The sequence below is a fragment of the Phodopus roborovskii genome, unplaced genomic scaffold (assembly GCF_943737965.1).
Source record: "Phodopus roborovskii unplaced genomic scaffold, PHOROB, whole genome shotgun sequence".
In the NCBI taxonomy this organism is placed as follows: domain Eukaryota; kingdom Metazoa; phylum Chordata; class Mammalia; order Rodentia; family Cricetidae; genus Phodopus; species Phodopus roborovskii.
In genome coordinates, this window is record NW_026126470.1 from 27,343,060 (window position 1) to 27,362,193 (window position 19,134).

A 19,134-nucleotide genomic window follows, 5' to 3' on the forward strand; every position below is an offset into this window, starting at 1 on the left:
CCACTCTTAATATTCTTTTAAAAGAAAGAAAGAAAGAAAAGCACTGTAGGGACCAAAACCTCACACACTTGGACTGAACCCAGAGGTGAACATTTATTTCAGCAAAATTCATTCAAGGTCTTGAAAGTCAAGTGTGAGATGTGACATGTGCCTTGTCGGCAAGGATAATGCCCTTTTCTGTGCTTGGATGGCTGAAGATGATGTTAGGTTGACATGTTTGGTGTCCTAGGAATGTGGCCCTAGAGAGATCAAGGAGAGTGTGCGGGTAGTAGGACCTCCTGGCCCACTAAACTCTGAGACGGCTACCTGGGCGCTGGAAAGCTTCCCATCTGCTCCCATCACAATGTGGCTTCTCCCGTAGTGAACCGCGGGTTCCCGCCATCATCTGAACATATACGGGGTGTGCTAGTACGTGTTCCTTTCCAAGTGCAGCTGTCGTTTGTCAGCTCCCCATAATTCAAGCCTCAGGTGGTGTGTGGATGTCATGCTGGGCACTCTGATGTGAGAGGGTCCCATCAACACCTTCAAATTCTGGCCCTTCTCTTTGTCACGGAGACAACACCATCTGCTCCTCTCACAGGGGATTCTGCCAGAACCTTGTGAACAGGGCTTTCTTTCTCTCATTGGCCTTTCATCAAGGTCCTGGAGGAGATCTAGCATAGTAAATGCTAACCAACATATTATTTTCACTCGAACAACTCCTTACTTAGATCATTTTTAAATTTGAGCTATTTCTTATTGTTGCATTTTAAAAGTTCTTTATTTTGGATAGCGTTCATTAGTCTGATTTTTTTTTTTTCCTCCTGGCTTTGGGCCATTGCACACGCTTAGCCAAGTGCTCTACCTCTGAGCTACAATCCTAGCCTGTGATGGTTAGTGTTGTCAATAAACCTACAATCATCTGAAAGGTGGGCCTCAGAGGAAGTCTCTGGAAGACCCACCCACCGAGGGCGGTACCATTCCCTAGGCAGGGGGTCCTGGGGCTGTGTAAACTGTGATGCATCGATTGCTCTTTTTCTGGTTGTGGATGCGTGACCAGCTGTCCACATGTGACTCCCCACACGATGGACATAACCTGGAAATGAGCTCTTTCTCCATTAAGTCGCTTCTGCCAGAGTATTTTATCACATCAACAGAAAAGAAACTAAGACGCTGGCTGTCTCTTCTCCTGGTGTTGATGGTTGGGCCGTGCTTGGAGTAAAGATAGCACATCAGGTCTGCCAGCGCCAGCTGAGAAACTGGTCCTGGGATGATGAGCCACCCCAGCTGTCAATCTGATAACATGGCGATGTGGAGAGGGTCCACTTCTCCAGAGCTGCATGCGTCTGAAGTACCTACCCCTCTCTGGTCTTGCAGAGCTTGAGGATAACATGGCGGAAGTGGCCCATGTTGGTTTTCTAGAGTCCTACACAGTTGTATCCGTTCCCTTCTGGCTTTGCTCCCTTTCCTTGCTAGGCATGTCAGGGATGGGCACAGCATGCTCAGAGGGAGACGGGCTGCCTGCTGTTCCAGGAAGGCTGAACAAAGGTGGCCCTGAGTGCTGTGGCTCCGGGCTTTTCCTGTTATTGCTCTGCCATTCACCCAGCTCGGTTCAAGATGACTGCTGGAGTTTCCCGCCATTACACACGTTCTAGGTATTAGGAATTACAAAAGAAGAACCCATTCAAATACCTTGAAAATCTAAAAGTGTGTGTGTGTGTGTTTGCACACGCATGTGTGCGCGCATGCGCATGTATACCACATATGCACAGGTGCCCGTGGAGGCCAGAGATAGCGGTCGTCCCTGGAAACATTTAATTGTGGCGGCCCCCTTAACAGTTTCAGAGGTTCAGTCCACTATGATCTCGGCAGGGAGCTGCAGGCAGACAGTGGCGCTGGAGAAGCAGCTGAGAGTCCTACATCTTGCAGGCAACAGGAAGTCGAATAACACACTGGGCGGTGTCCTGAGCATAGGCCTCAGAGTCAGTGACACCTTCCTCCAACAATACCACACCCCCAATAGTGAGGTGACTGCCAGTGAGGGGCACAGCTCTGGGAGCCTCTGGCTCTCAGCGGAGTGTGAAACAGGCAGGGTGAGAGAGTGATTTGTACCGAGTACCCCAGAGGAGGGCGGTGGGATGCCAGGCCTCCTGCATCAGCTCATTATTTCCTCAGCGCGAGAAGTGCGGCTCGGGAGGGTGAGTTCTGCTTCTTACACAGAGCCAATGTCTGGGCCAGCGACAGCACCCCAGTTCCTAGCAACCCTGACATAGTCCCTAAGGAGCTCTGCTTTGACCATACGCCTTGACTCACTCTTGATGAAATTCTGAGCATGAATGTTCTACACACATACTATGCGTAGGCAAAGCAGCCGGCTCCCCAGATACAACTACAGGCTCTAAGAGCAAATGTCATCCAAGGCCAAAACATTTCAAGGAGAAACTTAAAAATTATAATCAAAGTTAGAGGAAATAGAAACTCTTTTTTTTTTCCCACAGAATTTGATCAATCAAAATAGCAGAAGCATAGCGTATGGCCAGCTACATCTGGCTTTGGGGAGCAGCACAGCGGGGGACCGCTCTGAGCAGCCACCCAAGAGGGTGAAGAGGGGGTGGAGGCCAATGCCTCTGGGAGAGCTTCCAGGTTTGGGGCTCAGCCCAGGGCTCTTCCCAGAAGCCCAAGGTCTCCCAAGTGGGGTGGGGACATCTAGATAAATGATGCTGTGTGAGCCAGCATGTTCTAACGATGCAGCCAGACAGGACAGACAGAACAGGGGGCTGTGTTCTCGCCACAGGAGGGATGCCGACTCCAGGGAAGGCGAGGGATGCCGGCTCCAGGGAAGGTGGCCTTTGAGTAGGCGGAACCTGTCCCACTGGCTCCCACAACCCCTTCCAAGGGTGTGGTTAAGCCTGGGTACCCGTGTGGGAGGGATGGTGGAACAGGAAGGCCAGGGCAGGGAACAGTAGTGTCCCCTCTCCCTCACAGGGAGCATGAACAATTTCCTCTAAACTGGGCCAGCATCCTGGAGGCCAAGGTCAAGGGTGAGTGTGTCTCTAGGACACATGTAACCACAGGAGAAGTCTGGGGTGCACTTCATTTGTGGATAGGTTCGGGGGTGAGGGTGGGGTGGGTTAGTGGCTTGGGGAACAGTGAGTTTAAAAAAAAAAAAAAAAACCAGTGAACAGGTATGTTCCGCACGTGGTCACAGAGCCAAGCTAGCTGCCAAGACCTGGCGTCATCAGTTCCGAGGACATAATCGGCAGCACGGGGTCAGAGGACGCTGAGCCCCGAGTTGGCCTGGCTGTGCCAGGAATGGTGCTTTCCCCTGTTTTGGTGAAGGAGACTTCAAAGGTTAACTACAGAATCAAGACTCCAGGTTAGCCTAGCTGGCCACCACCCTCCATCACAGCTGGCCTCTCCTCCTGGCAGATAAGACCCTATGGGGGCCGGCACCGACCGGGAGCCACGCCTAACCCGGGCGTATCTGTAAGTAGGTGCCCTAGAACAGTGGGTCTCAACCGTCCTAATGCTGTGACCCTTTAACACGGCTCCTCACGCTGTGGGGACCCCACCATGAAATCATTTCATTGCTACTGTTATGAATAGTAACGTAAGCATCTGACATGTCCCCACAGGTGGAAGCCCCACCCCAGTGCCTTAAAATGACTCCACCCCATTGACCTGGAAGGCAAGCCTGCAGCTGGCGGCCTCTAGTGGCCACGGCGGAACCCATCCTGCTATGGAAACTCAAGTCCTCTGAACGCAAATCCTGGGAACTGCGTTCAGTTCCCAGGACAAGGCTGCAGGGACATCCCTAAACACAGATGCCCTAGACTCAGAACCATGTGCACACTTTCTTTTGAGCATATATTTATTAAGTTCTAAAATGATGAAAGACTTATTTCAAAAATTCAAACTAAAAGAAACCAGGAAAATAGAGACCTCCATGTCTTGTATAGGTTAGAATTATTTTGCTCAAGGAAGGCGGGCCAGTGGCTCTGATGGCCTCGTTAAGTGGCGGGCCTCATCTGGGCCGCCACTTTATGTCTTTTACCCCATGAAAGTGTCTTTTCAATGCGGTGTTATCAGCCCATGGCGAGTTTAAGCAGGAGTCATCGTCATTTTCTTCCAGTTTCTGGAAACAGACAGCGTTTCAGGAAGGAGATTCACACAGACCAAGGAAAGAGTCTGGGTCACGTCCTGCCACTCACCCCCAACACCAGCAGGAGCCTCCAGGGTCTAGGGCTGGTGACAGCCTTGGAGAGCACGGAAAGCCCATCCCTATATTGTCTGGTCCTCACAGGATCCCACCCACGGGTGAGGCCCGGGGTACAGGCTGTGGCCCTGGCTTTGCTGCCCTCCCTGAATATCTGTCCCCCCTGCTCTGCCACCCGCCCTCACCCAATGGTTACCTTGAGCTCCTCCTGTCTCTTATGGTAGAACAGCATGAGCTGCTTCTGCTCCTCGCTGCTAATGATCGGCTCTCGGGCTGGTGCCCCCTGCCCCTTCTGAAAAGGCAAAAGCAGAGTAAACTGGGGACAGAGATACCCTTGCAGGGGACATCAGAGCCTAACAGGTGCTTATTTTATAACTGTCTCCACCAACAGCGAAGACAGCAAGCTGATAAGCCACATGGGGTCAGGGAAACAATGCTGTAGGGGCGCTGGACCTGTAGTGGACGCCATCTCTAACACGGCCATTCCCGAGTGATCCACTGCGTCCACGGGAGGACACTCAGAGCCACAGCCCGGGAGACAGAAACCTACAGTCTTATTCCCACAATTACACAGGTGGATGGCTCCCCACACCTCCAGCCCTCCTCAGCACAGAACGCCAGCAGCCTCAAACACCCTATAACCCGTCCTGGCTGAAGTTTTCATCACTAGAACGTGTTTGCAAGTGGACCTGCTTCTTTGGTTGAGATCATACAAAAAGGAGATTTCTACTTTAAACTGGGGGTCAACAAGGGCTAAAAGTATGCACGGGTTTAAAAATGGCTGGCCTCTGTGTGAAACTTCATCAAAACGAAGGTGAACACAGCACCGACTGGCGATGCAGAAGCGCTCGCTCACCTGCTGGATCTTCACGATGATTTTGGTTTTCTCGTTCTTGCCCACATAATCAGAAAGCTTCTTCGTTCTTCGCAGCTCCTTGGCAGCCCACCACAGCTGCGCCTCTGACTCCTGAATGACCTCCAGTGCTGCCTGGGGTCAACGTACAACTACATGAACAGCTTGAAGAGGAGAGGCCCCCGCATCCCACCCGGCCCCCGGAGCCTGGCTGGAGGCCCTGCACGCTGCACGCGGGGGGGGGGGCGGGTCACAGCACCCTGTTTTCCCCACATCTCTGTGCACACCTGCGTTCCTGACAGATCTTCTTTATTTTCAAACTCCATGCGGATGGGATCGTACGGTGGCAGCCCCATGGGGTAAACGATCATGACTGCACCTCGAAGCTGGTCCAGGGCATCTTTCACCATCTCCATGGTAACAAAGACTCCAGCTTCCACTTGTTTCTGAAAGTTGACCAGGCATCACTGTCAACAGGTCCCCACATAAGACCCTCAGAGGCTCTGCCACACAGCCACAGCTGCTGCTCTCCAGGCGACTGATGTCTACCTCGGGGCTGAGCTGAGGACACCGTGGCCCAGGTGAGTGGCTCCAGCGAGGTCTGCAGTGCTGGGGGCAGACCCACACCACACCGAGCAGCAGTTGCGAGGAGGGAGCGAGGGGGGAGACGGAGCAGGGTGTCCCACACAGGTACAGCCCTGGGCGGTGGCAGTGGAAAGGGACAACCAGAGCCCACCAAGAGCCAGGAAATGGGTCCCAAGGGTCTGCAGGGGTACGATATGGAGTTGCAGGGACATCGGCCAGAAGGCCTTGAAGAGACTCGAGAGGCCTTCCATTAAAGACTGTATCCAATGTCTGTCCCTGATTCTCAGCATGCCAGAAGCCCTTAAGAGCAGTAAGTGCCAAGAATGTGTGAACAGGGTTTGTGTTAGCTCTGGAGACGATCACAGGGCACATTACCGTAAGCGTCTACCAACCCTGCATCTACGGGCTACACCACACTCCCTCCTTAGCTCCCTGAGCTCTCTTCAGAGAACAAGAAGAGTCGGAAGAGTACAGGTGATGGCTGAGACCTTCACTCCCACAGACAACAAAACCCTCTGGTGCGCAGCGGGAACTGTCATCACCATGAAGACGGAAAGCCAGGGCCCTCCTCAATTACGCTTATCTGCTTTGCCCCTGGAAGGCAGAGAAAGACCAGAGAGCAACAGGAAAGAGAGCAACAGGAAGGTGGGGAGCAGAGAGCCGAGGGGACGAGGCGTGGGCTGGCAGCTAACCGCAACCGTTCAAAGACAGAGGGGCATCCGTCCACATCCGTCCCACATCCGTCCACATCCGTCCCACATCCGTCCCACTGAGGAGCTGACCTTAGACACTATCGCTTTGGCTTCTTCTACCGTCTTCTTCAAAACCTGCTTCATCTTCTCATTCGGAGCTATTGAAAAAAGAAAAATAAAAAACAAAAACAAACAAACAAACAAACAAACAAAAAGGACAGGAGACAGCTGTCAAACACAGGGTTTTTAAAAATCCTGCCGAGCCAGGAGAAGCGAGCCTGCGAGTCTGGAATGGACAAGCAGGGCGTAAGGAGACACAGGAAAGAGACGCGGGAAGCTAGGCAGACCCCACACCAGGGAGAGGTCCGCAGTGGCTTTTATGCAGTTTGGGGAAAGCTACGAAAACAGGCCAGAGTAGTCACCGAGAGGGTAGCACCAGCAAATGACGGGAAAATACGCTGGGCCCCTGAGGCTTTAACGCTGTGACTCAACCCTGTCACAGCGGCTTAAAAGCAAACACGGGCAGTAAGCGATGGGCTGAAGGCAACAGAACTTCATGTATGTATGTAGGCATGTATGTATGCATGCACACACTTGTTTTGAGTCACGGTCTCTCCATGTAGCCCTGATCTTCTTGTCTTACACTCCTGAGTGCTAGGATTACACATGTGTGCCTGCCTGACCACATACCTTTACCTGATAACTGTCCAAATGTGGCACACAACACCAAATCATAACTCCCAAGCTTAAAACTAAGCACAGTGGGTTCAGAGTCCCTGAAGTCAGGGAGACTCGTACAGCACTGGCCCATTCTGACCCACAGGAATGGCAATCGCATGGCTTGTCTACCCCATAGAGGGGACAGTTCAGGCGGTGCCAGCTGGCCTCTCGAGGGGTCCTCTGCGTGACTCATCCTGGACTGGGGTTTTAGCACAGGAGTTTCACGGTGCAATATGCTCTAAGTTTGCAAAGAAATGATGAGACCACACTAATTTTTTTTTCTGTATGACGTGTGGGCATGCTCCAGTGTGCAGGGGGCACATGTGGGCTCTGTGGAGTTGGTTCTCTCCTTCCGTCATGGAAGCTGGGCACCAGACTCAGTCATCAGGGTTATATGCAAGCATTCTTATCTACAGAGCCATCCTGCTGGCTCCAAGTTCTCAGCGTAAAGAGCTGCCTCCCTGTGCAAAGGCGGGAGAGCGCCTCTTACCTTGCCCATTCCTCCGTCCAATGTCGTCCTTCTCGAAAACGGAGCCCCCACTGGGCACGCATGTCGCCCCCCACTCGTCCTTCAGCTTCAGCTCTTGGATCTGCTCATCGGTCAGCCCCTGCATGTTCGGGGGGAGGAACACGCCGTGCGCCGCCAGATCTTCCATCTCTGAAAAACGGAGGCGGGCGAGGGGACGGCACACTCCTGAGCTGTGACCACTCACACCTCGACTCCACAGGAGCGCACGTAAAGTATTGTACCAGAGGCACTCAAGACAAAGTCACCGACTCACCCTCAGCCAGCGGAAGCACAGCGAGCTCCAGGTGCTGCACCCCACCCCCAAAGTCTACAGTCTAAGGCTCTGTGCTCAGAAGCTGTAAGGTTAACGCTCACTTAAAGACCAGCCTACCCACACAGCCTATCCACACAGTCTATCCATCATCTTATCCATACAGCCTACACACACATCCTATCCAGTCTATCCACCATCTTATCCACACAGCCTACACACACATCCTATCCACAGTCTATCTACCATCTTATCCACACAGCCTCCTATCCACAGTCTACCACACTTCCTATCCACACATCCTATCCATTATCTTATCCATACAGCCTACCCACACAGCTTATCCACACAGCCTCCTTCCTATCCACAGTCTACCACACAGTCTATCCACACAGCCTATCCACAGTCTACCACACAGCCTACCCACACAGCCTTGCCATTTCCAAGGAGAATCTCAGATGGCCCCATTTAATGACACCTTGTGAGAGAGGCATGGCAGTTGCTTAAACTTCCCCGCCTTCCTAACTTACAGTGCTGTGATCTGAGGCTAATGCTTCATGAGGACCTTACATGGAGGCTCACTTGGTAAAATGCTTGCTGTGTAAGGCACAGACTTGGATCCCAGAACCCATGTAATAAAGCGCTTAGCTCCGTCATACTGGGGGTGGGGAGAGACCTGGGCATCCCTGGGGCTTGCTCACAGCCAGCTTTGTTACCAGCCTTGAACAAAACAAAAAGCCAAGGTCACACAACACCCAAGTCTCTCTCTCACACACACATCCTCTCATAAAACTTTACACAAACTCTTGACAAACAACTTAGACAAATCACTCGGAAGGATTTGAGGGAACTGTCCTGGTTGGTTTTTTGTCAACTTGGCACAAGCATACACAAATCTAGGCAGAGGGGGGCTTCAAGTGAGAAGATGCCTGTTAGATTGATTGATGGGAGGGCCCAGCACAGTTTGGGGGCGCCACCCATGGGCAGCTGGTGTCAAGTGGCAGACAAAACAAGCCCAGTGAAGGAGTCTTCCTCCGTGGCCTCTGCTTCAGCTCCTGCCTCCAGGTTACTGCTGAGATCTTGACCTGACTAAACCATTAAAAAAGAAATAAACTCATTCCTCCCCAAATTGTTTGTCCCCCTCCCCCCACAGCCACAGAAAGCTACCAAAGACAGAAACTGGCATTAGGATCCTGGAGCATGACAGACTTGGCCATGTTCTGGGGACAATTGTGTGAGTGTTTGGAACTCTGTGCTGGAAAACGCCATCGAGTGCTCATCGCTTAACGGGCTGTTGTGTGAGCAATGCAGATGATGGAGGTCTGGCTCATGACAGAGGGAAACAAAGTCAGAACACCATTCACGAGATTTTCTGCATTAAGAATCTGTGGTTCTGGCCAGCTGGAGCTGATTAACAAGAGGCTGGAACCACCTTGCTGGAGCTGAGACGTCACACCAGTCAGCCGTGGATGAGAAGATAGCAACAGCATCGAGGCAAAATGCTCTTCTGGGAAATGCTTCCGTGGGGTCAGCGGACAGAAGCTGAGGTCCTAAGGCTGCCAACGCTGATCTCCTGCCTGCAGCCAAACTTGTCATGCATAAGCACCTCCCACATGGTCCTAGTTCTGGGGCGACATGAAGGGGTCATGGAGAAAGGTAGAGGCCGGGCGCAGTAAGAGGCCAGGGAGGGCTGTTGGCGGAAGGTGCAGCTTCAGTTGCAGGAACCCCAGGACTGAAGGGATCATGTGGCAGGGACAGGGACCCTGAAGAGAGGCCAGGAGGCAATGGGTGCCATTGGTGAAGGTGCAGCCTGTGGGTCTCCCAGCAGTTTGGACATGTCAGGGCCATGGGGTGACAGCAGCAGCCAGCCTTGGCCTATGACACGGTCCGGGTGCTCGGGATGGCAGAGCAGAGCCTACACAGCTCCACAGCACCGGGCTTTGAGTCCAGTGTTGCCGCTCTTCCCTCCCGGAATAAGAAAGCCGTTAACTTGTTTGATTTTACAGGAACCCTAGTCACATGACAGGTATTTTAGACAGGTTTGAACATTTAAAGTGCCCGGGACAGCAACTATCCCTGAAAAGTGAGAAAATTCACTTCATGTTTACTATTCAAATGCATGGTTTTGTTTTCTATTATTCCTATCTCGTACGTGTTCAAACCTACACCAGCATAAACACACACACACACACACACACACACACACACACACGTAATTTGAGCCTTGCTATGTTGCTTGCCTTCCTTTCCTCTTTCTTCTTTGCCTTCCTCTGAGGAAGACACTAAGAACTGTGGGAAGTTAGTGTGTGACACAGCACACCCATGGGCTCTAAATTCACCCTCACAACTCTCACATCCTTACCACAGCTTCAACTTACAATGTTAAAGAAGACCGGGAGTTTTCGTTCCCGAAATGCTTTACTTTTTAAAACGCCATCTAACATACAGTCTGTTTTGAAAGCCGTGGTATACTTAGGGGAAAATATAACGGGTCTTAAGGCGTTCTCTACAATGCAAATACAACTCGTGTTTCCTAGGAGACAGAAAGCAACACCAAGGCCTCCCAGCGTCTCTCACTTTTGATGGGCCGTCTCAAAGCCAGGACTTAGCCCTCAAAGTTACCCCCTCCCCGCGGCTAGCACGACACCCTCACCCTAGCTACCTTCCCCGTCCCTCCGGATCTTTCTGGCCTCTCCCACTGCCCTTCGACCTCGACCACTCGCACTTCCTGGGACGCCAAATCCAGGCTCGGCGCGGGCGCCCCGCTGCAAGCTTTGCAGACCTCCCCGAGCCCCCACAAGCCCGGGCCCCCGCCCTGCACCCCGCCCTGCACCCCGCCCTGCACCCCGCCCTGCACCCCGCCCTGCACCCCGCCCTGCACCCCGCCCTGCAGGACCTGTGCAGAGCCGCTGCACCTTCAGCCGCCCGTTGTAGACGCGGGTCACCTGCGCCGTGAGCTCCTCCAGCTCGGTGCTCCCGGGCGCCTGCAGCAGGAACTGGCTCTCGTCGCCCCTCTTCACGTGCAGCACCACCATGGCTGCGCCGACGGCCCCGCCGAGGCGTCGGGGCGGCAGGCAGGGCACACGCGGCCCGCAGGCCCGAGAGAACGGTCTGAGCGCACGGCGGCGAGCCCAACTGCTGCTCGGCGGCGGAACCCCGCAACTCGGGCTTGCGCGTCCGCCGGGGGAGAAGAAAGAACGGCGCACGCTGGCGGAAGTGGCTGTTGCCAGGAGCGACAGTCACACGCTGAGCCTGCCGGGCCGGCAGCGCCCCGCCGGAACCCGCGCGGGGAAGGCTGCGACGCTGCACAGCGGAAGTGGCGGTTGCCCGGGCAACCGGAAGCCAAGCCAAGCCGCCAGAGGGTGTGCGGACTGTCGGGAGACTGCGCAGATGAGCTGGCGGAGCACCGCGGCTTCCGGGTTGAGAAGGACTCCATTCCGCGCAGGCACTGATCGCCCCCCGGAAATGCCTTCTGCTTCAGATCAGCCAAGCCTGATCCCCACAGTATCACCAAGGGCAAGCAGGCGCAGCGCTGGTTTTCAGGGAGCTCGGGGCTCCCTTGATGCTTTACGCGTGTTAAAGAGGAAACAAAACAAACGGACAGAGGAAGTTCAAATAGAGGAATACATAGAGGGTAATTGCTATGTATCCTTGAAATGATTCCAAACTCATAGTTTTGTGTTTTGGTGCTTTATATTATTTATTACTTGTAGGTGGAAAAAGGAAGCGGCCTCAGCAGCTGATTATGCAGCAGTGATGTGGGAACGATGGAATGTTGCAGCTGCCCAGGCTGATTCCCTGCCTCTGCTAGCCTTTGCACCAGAGCGGCTAACCACTGCCTCTCGCCTGGCAGAAGTAACATCCCGAAACACTGCAAAATCTATAACCAAAAGTTAAAAATGTCATCAAATATCATCGATGACCACAGAAAAACTTCCTGCATCATTCTGGAGCTGCCTCTCTGATGTATCTGAAACTCGCCATGCCTTATGTCTATAGAGTATAAAACTTCATGAAACTGCTTTCCAGGGTACAACATGGAGTTTGTGGTAATCTAAATCTGCCATGCTCATTCAAATTTGACTCCAGAATAAACTACTTATTGAAGAATGTATGATGTACACACACACACACACACACACACACACACACACACACACACGAAAGAAAAGAGCACTGACTTTCTCCAAATGTCATGAACTTTGCATATGTAAAATACAAAAAAAAAAAAAAAAAAAAAAAAAAAAATGGCCGAGAAAAAACTCCCCTTGAGTAAAGCAGCTAGTGGTAAAGACAGATATATTTATTTCATATGACAGCACATTTCACAGGATATGTACAGAATGTATACCACTGACTTTAATACTGTACTTCTATGAAGTATATAGTTATAAATATTGTTTGCCACATAAGCAATAAAACTCTTACATACATATAAACAGCAATCTACTATAGAGAACAGACATTCACAGAGATTCTTAGTGTCTATTTCCTGCTCTGTGTTGACCAGAGCTGGTAAATGTTCACACACAATGTCCTTGTTTTTTTGTAGCAAGCTTTCACTTCTCTGTGCGTTTTCAGCAGTGTGGACAGGGCTGAGCGGCTACTCTACAGACTTTACAGTGGCTTTACACCTGAGGGTCACACTGCTTCGGTTTCCTAATGGTGGCTCAGCTTGCTGATGGGGAGTGGATACCATACACACGAGTCACACAGGTGTCACAGCCACAGTCTCAACAAGTCAAGTCACATGTTGAAGCACACTGCTATAGTAACAGTGCAGTTGAAAAGCTACTACGGCTGAAATGATTAGAACCCAACAAGCACAATATAAAACTCAGGGGGGGTGACCGCTGACAGCAACTGTGGCTGCAGCAGGGGATTGCTTCTATACATACAGTATTTGATAACACTGAGCATTTGTTTGCAAAGGTGCTCTGTCCTAACATTGCTCTACGCGGTGCGCTGTGCTTTTACATGGAAGTGACGGCAGCCGTAAACTGTCTCTAGCCTCACAAATACAGGTCTTTAAAGGTTCATGTGGACGTAGGAACTTGCATGTACGCATGTAACTTTATGTAAAAAGAACATTAAGTCTTAATGGGTAACTATGATTTCAACTTCAACTGGCAACCAACCCAACACCACCTTAGGGAGTTTCCCAACTGGCTTACTTAATAGCAAAATACTATGTTTTGATTTTTGTAAAAATTCTGTGTACTTCTTCACAAAATAAAAGCAAGACTGGTTGCATACCGGCAGTGCAGGAGACAAAATCCACAGCAAATGTGAGGTATAGCCTCTAAACCCTTAAAGCAGCATCATAGATGTGTTATGGCGCCTTACATGGGAGAGAACGCCAATGGGCTATGTTCCCAGGTCAGAGCACTCAACAGCTGCTTTCCCGGAGGGAAGCAACGCTCCAGGGCAAAGCAGCAGACAGAAGGGGGGGGGGAGGGAGAGGGCCACGCAGCAGAGAGCAGTGTAGCTTGGTGGCATGTGTCTACACTGCCGTATACCCTCCCCCAGAGAAAGGCAGAGCAGAGGTGCAGGGGAGGGAGGTGCTGAGGGTGAATCTGAAGGGCTGGAGTATATGACAATAAAGGATGGCAGTTCTCTAAAGCTGTTATTCTGCTCTGGGATTTAAAATTAGTAAAGGTGTCTAAGCACCTGGGAGGCAGCCATCCTTTCGATAAGGGGACCCTGAAAACGGCATTGTCAGAACTGCTGGGTAAGTTAGATCTGAATCGTATCTCAAGACTTAGGTGTTATTAATACGTAAATGTGTACACGTATGTCTGTGTGTATACAAACATATGCATACAATGTATACACACACAGGCCTTCAGAACTGTTCCCCTGTGACTCTGGAAGCTCTTTGGTAAATACGCATGAATACCAATGGTCACGAGCACAGCGGGCTGGCAGCAATGTCAGCTACAGTTGTGTTGGCTCTCTGTGATTTTATGTGACTTTTTGAGTAAGGATTATTTTTAAAGTAGTTTTAAGCACTTTTTAAAATGGCTCCTGCTCTCTCCTATTCATCTGAACAGAAAGACCAGAACTCCAGTTACTAAGAGGGTGTCTTTGTTATTTCCAGTATACACAAACTCCAGCTCTGCCACACCCTCTAGTGATGTTTACACAGCTATCAGTGCACTTAATGATCACTTATTGCACATAAAGAATAACTAATGCCCCATTCTCTCTGCTCTACCTCAACGGAACAGAACAAACAGCCAAACCAAACCAGCACAAACTCCCTTCCCATCAGATAACTATCTTTCTGTGAAGTCCAGTGTGGGAGACGCCTTAGACGCCAGGGTTGTGGAAGGTCCTGCAGAGGATGAGCTCGTGCTGGGCGGGAGCAGAGGGACAGGAGGAGGTGGTGGTCTTCTGGCTGGCAACACACAGAAAGAAACACTTGTACCTTTATTCCAGTCATCATCAAATGAAGCTGGTGCGTTACCCAGTGTGTCTGAACAAACTGACTTTGACTTCCCTGCTGTAGGAAAGTTGTCATCTTCCTCAAAGGTTACCCATCCTTTGGGGTTGCTTGTTTTTGCTGTAGGCTGGCTCTGCAGGTCAAAATTGTCCTCAAAACCATCAAGTGAAGTTGACGGCTTGCTGGTGCCCCGACTGAGAGGCATGAGAGGGGGGAAAGGGCTGTCAGGAGCAGGCTCTTCCTTGGAGAGCCAAGAAGTTACCTCCGACTCTTGAGACTGAACTCGGAATGGATTTCCAGGGGCAGCAGTCATGTCTGTGAAAGGGTTCCTGCTGGGCAGGCTGGGGACCGGGTTCGCAGAGCTCCCCATACTCCCCTGTGACTTGCTCCGTGCTGGAACTGGAGACATGGCTGGCATGCAGCTTACAGAACTCAAAGAGTTAACACTACTTTGCGATGCAGAAGGCAACTGAATCTTTGGGTCTGGGGTTAGAACAGGTGACATCTGAGCAGACAGCTGAGCCTTTGATACAGCAAGCAGACTAAGGGAGAGAGCTTCAAATGGGTCACTCTTCAACGCTGGCTCTTGCTTGACACCAGAAACTCCATTTGTTTTTACCTGTAAAAGAGTGAATGCTGAGTGGCTGGTTCTTACTAATACTTCTCTTATTTTTTATTTCTCCTTTTCTTGAGCAACTATACAAATTTAGAAACTAAAAAGTAACTATAGGTCTTCACTTTGGTGGTTTAATAAATAGGATGAAATAGGTTAAGATTATGTTCTTGAAGAATTTATAACCAAATCAATCCTTTTATTAAATCCATGTTTTAAATCTCAAAGAAATGTGATGGAATAAATTCTTGCATTCAATAATGGTAAGAAAGAGAATTGTATAACATAATCAGTTTGTTCACATCCTATTCTTTTAAATTTTAACACAAACTTAAGCTTAATATGAGAAGAGCTTTTGGTAAATATGCATAATAAACTTCCAACACCCATCTATGAGGCTATATTTTCACCTGAATTCCCTATATAAATTCAATTTTATGAATAAAAACTAATTTATGAACATATTCATAAATTCTAAAACTATAGATGGAGCTTCTCTGTTTGGAAAAGTAAATTTTCAAAGGTTCTTTGTTTTTTAATACTAGCTGGCCTCTGTAGACTTACTCACTGAATGCTACATTTTTCCTTAATGGACCTTCCTCATCCTATCAAGCAAGACAATAAAGGCAAGGATTCTTTATATGGAGGGGGCACTCCACTTTCTAAAAACTGTAAAATCAAAAGGAAGCTGTGCCCTGAGCTGAGAGCCAGAGAAGAGTGCTCAGGGTCAACTTCACAGCCACAAAGACTGCAGCTCCTCCTACATCCCTTGACCACCCACCCAGACCTGGCTGGGCCCGGACCCAGCAGGGCCCAGATGATAGCAGCTTGGAAACACAGCAAGACCCACACCGCCATCTACTGCAATGTAGTTAACGTGTGATCTACGCAGGGTTTGGGAATTTGTGATGACATCAGGGGTGCTTTTACAGAGAAAGGTGTTGGAAGGGCTTCTTAAATATTAATATTAAATATTAATTTTAATCTAAATCACCAACTCTTTCTTACCAGAATCTGGCTTCTAAAATTATCTGGGGGGGGGGAGACTTCCCCCAAAAGAAACCTAATAAAAAAAAAACTGGATTTTGCATTGGTATAATTATGCCATTGTTGAAATCAAGAACCAAAGTGGGTTAGCCAAGCAGGCTTTCATATCAAATTGTTTGCCTTTTTGAAATTATACTTTTTAGTTTTGTTAATTTGCATAGAAAACAAAGCAAAAAAAAAAAAAAAAAAAAAAAAAAAAGGTAAGGCATTAGCAAGAACTAAAACAGTTCCTAAAAATCCAAAATGCTAGGAAAAAAAAAAAAGCAGATATGAGTTTATGGTATGGTAACAGAGTTTATTAATGTGGGGGAGTGGCTTTAAAATGGGTGGAACTTTAGATGTATGAGATGAGAGCCTCATGCATCTAGTGCTGGGGAGACAGATGGACAGCACATGGAAGGTGATAAACACTCAGTACCTGTTACCCTGATGGTTGCTCCTGCTTTGGGAAAAGGAACACAGACATCAGAGAAGTGAGTTAGGACAACTCCAGACCAGCCGCAGCCCCACCCAGTTGGTCCTCGGGAAGCTTGTGGCTCTAGGTCACATGAGGGGCAAGAGGGCAGCCCTTGCAGGTGATACTGTCAGAGCAGACATACCCCTGCCTCTCTGGGGCCTTAGGCTGTGAGCTTAGCAGTGCCAAGGCTGAGCACTAGGCAGCTCCAGTTCTGTTATCACTGTTTTAGAGACGTGTACACAATTCCACATTGCAGAAGCACAGCCAAACAATCGTCTAAAAAACGTCAGGACCAGCCTTGCCTTGTTGCTCAAGTTTTCTGAAAGACTTAGAAAACCAGTTCTCTTACTGTTTATTAGTTTGAAGGTACAACAAGGTAAGAAACCAATTTTGCTGTTTAAAACTGAAATCACAATCTTTTAACATAAATCTGGCTGCATTTAAAAAAATCTGATATTCTTAAGATACTGAATCTCCTAACACAGAAACTTATTTGTAAACAGTGAAATGTATAAGAAGTAATAAACAAAATTTGGCAATTTAGAGATGCTACCCTAAATGTATGACATACCTTATTATCTCTTGACTCCCTTACCTCCTCCTTTCCCCCCCAGCGCTGGGGATAACCGGGGATGTGCCCGTGAGGTCAGTGTCCTGCCACTGACCCACAAGCAGGCGATCTGTAACTTCAGTTGTCATCATCTTGATGACTCTAGAGTCACACGCAACAGTTGGGATGGGACAGGAGGGTAAGGGCAGGCTTACATTAAAGGTCCAAGGCACTGTAATCAGTACCAACTGGACCTGAGACACAGACATTACAGAGTGGGTAGAGCAAGCTACTTCTGCTCTGAAACAGATGCCTTAAAACTGTGTTGACAGTATTCAAATTGGCTACTTTCGAAGATGTCTGCCTTCCTGCTAATTTTCTAAAGAGTAGTAGATAGTACAAAAATAAGTCTTTAAGATTGGAGGAAGAGGGAAAAGAATAGTAGATATTTATTCTCTTCAGCACCTCCACTTTAACCTAAAAAAAACTAACTTTTAGTATTCATCAGCTGAGAACACTTAATTTTTTCGATTGCTTTCTTTAGCAACAGCCTAGCAAGTACCAACTGCTAGTAACTAATATGAGTCTTAGCTATTTTAGTCTCTGCTTTGCAGTAGAGATCTATATTAGAATTGGTCTGCCAATTAGGTCAATATACCCATCTATCTGTAAAACAAATGCAAGTTACTACTCATAATATATGTTCAAAGGCTATTGGCAATATACAATATTTCAGATTAAATCAAATTATGGACTTCTAAAAATTTATACATCACTTTGGCTTTGATGGCATTTTCAAGTAAAGAATTTGTATATGGTGATCCAGCAAAATGTACTTCTTAATTTTATCCACTTTACTTACGTGCATACAACCAAACTAACCCAGAATGTAACTACAGAACACTTAACTCATGCGTAGTGATCAAGCATGAAGCAATCATCTAACCCTGGAAGCGTTGCTGATGAGAGACAACAGGCGTGCCCATGACTTCACGCCAGGGCCACGGGGCCATTTCTGCGCGATGCCAATGGAAGGGTGTGCTCACCTCGGTTTCTGTGTGAGCACTCCTGTGACGGCAGCAACCTCAGAAACCTATTGCAGCTCAACAGAGAAGAGCTACTGCTTGCATTGGGGGCAGTGACAAACCACGGCATGTCTGCAGGAAGCTGACCGCCCTGCCCATGTCTAAACACGGACATTTTGACTCTCTCCAAACTAAATCATCAGCTCAGCAATAAGAGGACTATAATATTATTGCTCATATAATTAGGTGCCTGCCTAAAGCAAACAAAGTGTTTAAAAAGTTACAAATGAGGAGCCACTTGGGCTTTCCTAAAGGACCCGGCTCTTGTATCAGGGGATCTGCCTGAGCTCACTTTGTTGATCAGGCTGGCCTTGAATGTGTGATCTTTTGCCTCTGCCTTCTAACCTGGGATTACTTCTTGAGCACTCCTGAAGATCTCTGAGATTTTCTTTTTTAAGCAACACATATGAACAAACAAGAACATCCTTAAAATTCTCAAAGAGCCACTAGCATGCGATTCATTTAAGGAATCAAATGATACTAAAGTCATCTCAAGGTGCTATTACTTCAAGTGGGAAAAAATAAATTTTCAGGTCATGTTTACTCTTAAAACCCTGGTCATTAAGGTAATCGTGGTCTATGCTATGCTATGCAGACACTGTGCTCTAAGCTATACAGCTGTGCAGGACTGTGTGCTTTACACTATATAGCTGTGCAGACACACTGTGCTACATACACTATACAGATGTGCAGACACAGTGTGTGCTCTACTCTATACAGCTGTGCAGACACACTGTGCTACATACACTATACAGATGTGCAGACACAGTGTGTGCTCTACTCTATACAGCTGTGCAGACACACTGTGTGCTCTACTCTATACAGCTGTGCAGACACACTGTGTGCTCTACACTATACAGCTGTGCAGACACTGTGTGCTCTACTCTATACAGCTGTGCAGACACTGTGTGCTCTACTCTATACAGCTGTGCAGACACACTGTGTGCTCTACTCTATACAGCTGTGCAGACACTGTGTGCTCTACTCTATACAGCTGTGCAGACACACTGTGTGCTCTACTCTATACAGCTGTGCAGACACACTGTGTGCTCTACACTATACAGCTGTGCAGACACACTGTGTGCTCTACTCTATACAGCTGTGCAGACACAC

General features: G+C 49.0%; 2 protein-coding genes across 21 annotated transcripts in view; both read right to left on the reverse strand.

Moving 5' to 3' along the window:
• Positions 1-3,838: 3,838 nt before the first annotated feature.
• On the reverse strand, positions 3,839-10,992 carry Cfap298 (cilia and flagella associated protein 298). 2 transcript variants are annotated; one of them, XM_051191865.1, is made up of 7 exons: positions 10,721-10,992; positions 7,536-7,703; positions 6,416-6,483; positions 5,336-5,494; positions 5,052-5,183; positions 4,392-4,487; positions 3,839-4,114 (listed from the first exon to the last, which is right to left on the reverse strand). In XM_051191865.1, exons 1-7 carry the CDS (start codon positions 10,857-10,859, stop codon positions 4,004-4,006), a joined length of 873 nt encoding a protein of 290 aa, XP_051047822.1. In that variant the 5' UTR covers positions 10,860-10,992; the 3' UTR covers positions 3,839-4,003. The 2 variants fall into 2 exon arrangements, with proteins under 2 accessions (XP_051047822.1, XP_051047823.1); XM_051191866.1 differs by lacking the exon at positions 4,392-4,487.
• Positions 10,993-12,106: 1,114 nt separating this feature from the next.
• Positions 12,107-19,134, reverse strand: part of Synj1 (synaptojanin 1) — a 68,133-nt gene continuing 61,105 nt past the window's right edge. For 11 of the 19 annotated variants that reach the window (XM_051191852.1, XM_051191853.1, XM_051191847.1 and 8 more), the window contains one exon: positions 12,107-14,888. In XM_051191852.1, the coding sequence (XP_051047809.1) occupies positions 14,103-14,888 (786 nt within the window). In that variant the 3' untranslated portion in view covers positions 12,107-14,102. Of the gene's footprint in view, positions 14,889-16,347; positions 16,372-19,134 lie in introns of all 19 variants that reach the window. The other 8 variants (XM_051191862.1, XM_051191859.1, XM_051191861.1 and 5 more) reach the window with 1 other exon arrangement.

Bases quoted from the DNA above. Each gene is read 5' to 3' on its own strand.
- Cfap298 (XM_051191865.1), bottom strand. From the start codon at position 10,859: ATGGTGGTGCTGCACGTGAAGAGGGGCGACGAGAGCCAGTTCCTGCTG. The intron at 7,704-10,720 runs GTCCTGCAGGGC...TCCGTTTTTCAG, and splicing joins GGTGCAGCGGCTCTGCACAG to AGATGGAAGATCTGGCGGCG. The intron at 5,495-6,415 runs GTCAGCTCCTCA...GTCAACTTTCAG, and splicing joins CCAAAGCGATAGTGTCTAAG to AAACAAGTGGAAGCTGGAGT.